This window comes from Pteropus alecto, unplaced genomic scaffold (assembly GCF_000325575.1).
Source record: "Pteropus alecto unplaced genomic scaffold, ASM32557v1 scaffold185, whole genome shotgun sequence".
Lineage (NCBI taxonomy): Eukaryota > Metazoa > Chordata > Mammalia > Chiroptera > Pteropodidae > Pteropus > Pteropus alecto.
In genome coordinates, this window is record NW_006438088.1 from 9456569 (window position 1) to 9462224 (window position 5656).

General features: G+C 53.9%; 1 protein-coding gene across 1 annotated transcript; it reads right to left on the reverse strand.

The window, feature by feature from the left end:
* Positions 1–1314: 1314 nt before the first annotated feature.
* On the reverse strand, positions 1315–4682 carry SLC35D3 (solute carrier family 35 member D3). Its single transcript, XM_006915383.1, has 2 exons — positions 4048–4682; positions 1315–3083 (listed from the first exon to the last, which is right to left on the reverse strand). The coding sequence occupies exons 1-2, from the start codon at positions 4484–4486 to the stop codon at positions 2254–2256; spliced, it is 1269 nt and encodes a 422-aa protein (XP_006915445.1). The 5' UTR covers positions 4487–4682; the 3' UTR covers positions 1315–2253.
* Positions 4683–5656: the final 974 nt, after the last annotated feature.

A 5656-nucleotide genomic window follows, 5' to 3' on the forward strand; every position in this document is an offset into this window, starting at 1 on the left:
AGAGAGAAAATGGCGAGATATACCTGGAAGGTTTTCCATAACAAAGACCTACTCTCCAGAGTCAAAGCCTTCCCAGAGCCTTAGCCCACCCTGGGGAAAGGGCATTTCTCTCAATCTAGGCCCCTCTGGCCTTCCTGTCTAATCTAAGGAGAGAAAAAAGAAAGAGCTAAGGAACACATGTGAAGGTCAGAGCCCAGGGACACAGGCCTCTAAAAGACTGAGAAGTTAATTACAAGATTGTAGAACCCTTTCCCTCCCTTCCTCCCCAGCCCAGCAGCAAAGCTCCAGTGTAATAAGAGTGGGTTAGGGCTGAAAGAGCAGCTGCAGTGTGTCAAGTTCTATCTAAGCAGGAGTTCTTAGAAGAGCCCAATTTTGTTGGTTCTGTATTTCTGGAGAACTCTGAGACAGTCTCTCTTTAAGTTTATTGACAGGAAAGAGTACTCTTTCTACAACAAATTCAAACCCAAAGTTTTAACCAAAAGTGATTTTTTTTTTCAGTGATAAATGATCATTCTATCACTTTTTCTGATAGTGGTATTAACAAAAATATATGTGTTTCATTCAACCTTGCTGCTTTTCATTAATTCTCAGCTCCACAGAGTTGCAACAGGATGTTGCCTTCTGGCATACTGACATTAAAACATCAATGCTTACTTTTAAAGAAGTCATTATAACCCGAGCCAACCACTCCTAACTACAGCTATATGGGGGCTCGTACATCTTAAATGGCTTGTAGAGGTACCTATGGAAACGATCATTGCCCCTGAAAACCAGTAAACCAGGAACATTCACAAACCGCCACAATTACACTTGCTCACCAGCTTGTAGAGCCAAACTGATGGGGCTGAAACTTCATTTTTGCCTCTGCTTTTTGTTTTGTTTTGATGTGAGGGAAACAAAAAATATATATATAGGATGCCACCATCTGAGAGTCTCAGGAATATCCCGGGGAGTATAAAAGTGCCTTCACTATCAAAGCACTTCCTGAGGGGCTGACAGGAGGACTTTACCTGGGTGTACTCTACTGTTATATCTCAAACTCAATATTCACTGTAGTCCACCGTGGATGACTTTTATACCACCACATGAGGCAGTATTTTATTTTACTTTATAACAGTTTCCTTGGCTGGAAAATGAGAGTGTGTTTGTTGTGTTAAACTAAACCACCATGCTAATTCAAGAAGTTCCGGATCAGGTGGCCCTTACATACCAGATACTAGACAGGGCACATTGAAGGCAAACACAAACTACACAGCAACAAGAGAACACAAATGTTTCAAAAAAATTTTTCTAACAATATGTCTTTTAGCAGAGAGACACATACTTTATTTTGACAAATTTAAGATAGAAAAATATCATCAAGTGAATATAGCAGTTGCTCTTTTTGTAACATGGTTTGGGAAGTGCATTGCAACTTGCAAGGGCTAGCTTAGCAGGAAGGTTTTGCTTCTGTTTGGGCTTCTTAATATTGAATTATATTTCGGCCATTGCATTTGCTTCAAAGAATATTGGACACAGTAAAACTGGTTTTTAAAAAGGTCATGGCATTCAATAATAAGTATTATGAAGCAGTGAACCAAAACAACTTTTAAATAGTTTTATAGTAATTACTAAAAGCCAACTTTAAACTTCATGATTAAAACTAAGAACTCATATTTTCAAAATAGCTTTAACATTTCTTACCAATATATAATAGAATACGAGAGCACTTATTTTAAAAAACACTTGAAGAAAAATTAGAGTAAACCTAGTATTTCAGATGACTATAAACAGTAAACAACAATTCAGTGTATTTATATGTCTTTTCAATAATATACTCTTTGCCCAGCTGGCCATAAAAAAACTGTAGTTCTATCATCAAAAATGTTCCCCTGGATGTAATCTTTGACCTTTATTAAGTGCTGCCATCATTTCTACACTCCATCTTTGAACAGGGTGATTGAGGGACTCAGCACATGCAAACATTTGGTTATGGTTATAATGACAAAACACCAATGTGCCAGGAGTCTGCAGCTGAAAAGGCTGTCTTACTTTGTTTAAGCACCTTCACATTCTTTTGTCTCTGTGATGCCCCAGGTAAACTCACGCTAAATAATTCATACAGCTGTCAGTCCATTTCAGCTTCTTTCTTTGCTTCTCTTCCCCTCCCCACTCCTTGAAGAATAAAATTGAGCCAGCCTCTCATTAAAATATGTTATCTCTAACATATAAAATAAGTGTATATGTACATATATACATACATGCATTTCCTTTTCAAGGACTGGGTAACTCCTCATTTTCTATCAAATAATCCTTCTTCATATACTTGGTTCCCCTAACTAACCTCCACACTTGGAGGTAAGCATCCTTTAATGACCTCTTACTGGCTTCTTCAGGGCTGTCTGAGATCTGCCAGCTTCTAGCCACCAGGGGGACGCCTCTGGGGCTGCCCCTCGCCTCTTGCCCCCTTTGCTGAGCGGAGCCACCTGCTGCCTTCCCACCTTCTGACCCGCCATTTCCACCCTCCTCGGGCATCTCCTCCATGACAAACGGCAGCTGGTCTCCACTTGGCTGCGCCTCCTCTCCCCCGGGCTGCGTCTCCAAGTTTTCGTAGTTGCTTTGCTTTCTGGTCTCCAAGAATTTGGCCACACAGTAAATGATGGAGCCCAGGGTGTTCACTACGACGCCAGCAATGAATAGAGAGGTGGGCTCCACGTCGCTGAAGGCCACCATGCCCACCGTGATAGTGGCGATGCTCTTCACCACGCCCACGAAGCTGGTGGTCACGGCCGAGTTGATGTAGGTGCAGTGCAGCGTGGTGAAGTTCATGGCGCAGCCGATCAGGATGCAGGCCACGAAGATGCCGACCATGGTCGGGTCCTTCCAGCCAGGGAAGGCCCAGGCTTGGATAGAGTCTGTGCTGGCGAAGGAGAGGATGACCAGCAGCGGAGTGGCGGAGACGGCGATGACATACTGCGCGGTGAGCGGCCCGTGCTCCGTGTCCGCGCTCGCCTTCTGGATGAGCACCAGGTAGGCGGCGTGCACCAGCACCGCCAGCACTCCCGTTACGTACCCCATGGGGTCGCCGGTCAGGTCGCCGGCTCCTGGAGCGCATGAGGAGGACCGCGGAGCCAGGGCAGGAAGGAAAAAGAGAAGACACCGGGTTGGCGCGGGTGGGTACCCACTGGGGCAACGCGCCCGTTTGGAAAGTAGACTGGGTTCCCGCCCCAACTCTGCCCGCGGGTATAAAATGGAAGAGCCAAGCTCAGTCAATGCCCAGTGCCAGGCTTGAGGAAGGGCGCCTTCTCTGCCACATCCCTGGGGCACTCTGTCTACCTCTGTCCACGACAGGGGCCTGAGAGAGCGCAGATCCCTCGGGGTAGGCGCAGTGGCTTCCCGGAGCTGGCACGGAGGTCACCTAGGTGCTTGGTACCCTTGCCCCCTCCGTGGTGCGCCAGAAGGGAGAGAGACAAAGAAAGACCCCTCCCCTTGACCCTCAAAAGAAGGTTTCTGGCACCCACTGGCTCTCATCTCGTTCAGTCAGCTAAACTCGGCACGGACGTGGGGCTCAATCCAGCCCCCTCTGCCTCGCGCCTGCAGCTCCCCGCGGCGCCGCCGGAGACCTCAGATTAGCCCTGGCGGCCCAAGCTTCTCTCCGACTGGTCTCCCCATTCCAACCCCGCGTGACCCAAGGAAGTTCACGACCCCCTCCTTCCGGCTTGGTCTGGGGACTCCAGCTCCCAGGCTCAGGCGGCTCTCCCACCCCTCCCGGAGGAAGGAAGGGGTGAAGGGAGGAGATGCGCTGGGGGAAAAGATGATACGGGGTGAGGCAGGGGTGGGGGTCGAAAGCCAGAACGGGGGGTGGGACGCTCTGACGGAGGGGGCCTGAGCACTGGGCAAGGCTCCTTTGGGTCTCAGAAGTCTCGTTTTCGAGCCAAGAGACCACGTTCACAGCTCTCTGCCTCTCTCTGTCTCCCCATCTGGAAGTGAGGACATTGCATTAGTGATCCCCGCGGTCTCGGCACCGTGGGTTGGGGTGGGCTGGGGGTCGGCGAGGGTCCTGCTCACCTGCCAGGGCAGCGCCGCAGGTGGTGATGAGTACCGCCGTGAGCACCCCCGGCGAGGGCGCGCCGTTCTTGAGCACCAGGACGCCGATGAGCATGGTGACCAGGGGCAGGCAGCGCTTGAAGACCACGTACATGGGCAGGCTGAGGCCGCGCAGGGACCAGAGCGTGAGGCTGGACTGAAGCGTGGAGAGCACTGCGACCCCGGCAAAAGAGCGCGCCAGGCTCAGGCCGAAGGGGGGCACGGCGATGAGCCCGAGGCGCCGTAGCAGCTCCAGGCTTAGCGCTGCCGTGGAGCTGGTCAGGCACTGCACCAGGGTTAGGAAGGAGAACTGGTAGCGGCTGATGAGGAACTTGAGCAGGATGTTGAGGGACCCCGAGAAGACCCCGTGCGCGATGGCCACCGAGATGCCCAGCACGCGGCCCCGGCACAGCTGCCGCATCTCTCCGGCCCCGCCGCACCCGGCTGTGGCAGAGCTCCGGGACCTGCGGGAGACCGGGGAGAAGAGCGGGAGGAGCGGAGCGAGGGCGGCGAGGGTGCCAGGCCAACCCCGCTGCGAAGGGCAGGGGGCGCCGGCTCAGCTGCAGAGGGCACCTCCAGCCAGGCGTCCTAGCGGCTCCGCGGCTCGGCGCCCGACTGCCCCACAGCTCGCGGGAGGCAGTGACGGGGGCGGAGGACTCCTAAAAGTGGCAGGGGTGGGAGGCTGGTCTGAGAGGAGTGGCGGGAATCCTAGCGACGGCAGTTTGTAAGTAGGTGACGAGCTGCGATGGGTTTTGTCCCGCGCAGTTTCACCGTCAGAGGGATCACTCTGTGGCTAGCGGCCCCGGCGGCTTCCGCAAGCCGGACGGGACCCGCGCCCCTCCGGCACCCAGCGCCCACCCGAGCCGGCTCTTGGGGAGCGCTCTGCCTCCCCCGCAGTGCCAGCTGCTCCGGCTTGCCCCTTCTTCCCGGCTCCTAGTCAAGAGACGCAGGCTGGGGGATCCCAGGCACAGCTAAAGCTTTTAGAAACAACAGCGCCCCGGGGTCGAGCACCGTTTATTACCCGCAACAAGTGACAGCGCCCCAGCCCCTCTACCCCTCGCGCTGCAGTGGCTTTCCCACCCACGGTCCCTCCCAGTGCAGCCGCGGGACTTTGTCCAGCTGCCAGCCAGGCAAGGGAAAAACATTGGTGCCAGAGGGCTGCGGAGTACCCTGATGCTCCAGTTTCTGGCGGTGACACCCCGACATGGAAGGAACCCACGACGCCGCTCGGGCGTGCTTTAGGGCTCGAGGATGGCCCCTTAGCGTCCGGGGCACCGCGCACCCCGTCGGCGCACCTTCCAGGGAGGGATCTGGAATTAGGCGCGCAGCTCTGGGGGAGCTTCTGGGGGGCGCAGTGGCCTCACAGGGCTGCGGAGACTTGGGGCAGGGGCGGCGGCAGCGCCACATGTTCCAAAGGAGGTAAAAATGTGAAATGAGCAAAAGCAGAAACTAAGTCTCTGGAGCGAGTAGCTTTACCGGGTTCGGAGGGCGCCCGGGGGTGGGAGGAGAGACCCTGACCGCACTGAGTGGGTGTGGAGCGCGGTGGAGGGTGGGGGGTGGTCGGGGACGGAGGGAGAGGAGGCAAGGGAGG

Bases quoted from the DNA above. Each gene is read 5' to 3' on its own strand.
- SLC35D3 (XM_006915383.1), bottom strand. From the start codon at position 4,486: ATGCGGCAGCTGTGCCGGGGCCGCGTGCTGGGCATCTCGGTGGCCATC. The intron at 3,084-4,047 runs GTGAGCAGGACC...CATGCGCTCCAG, and splicing joins CTGCGGCGCTGCCCTGGCAG to GAGCCGGCGACCTGACCGGC.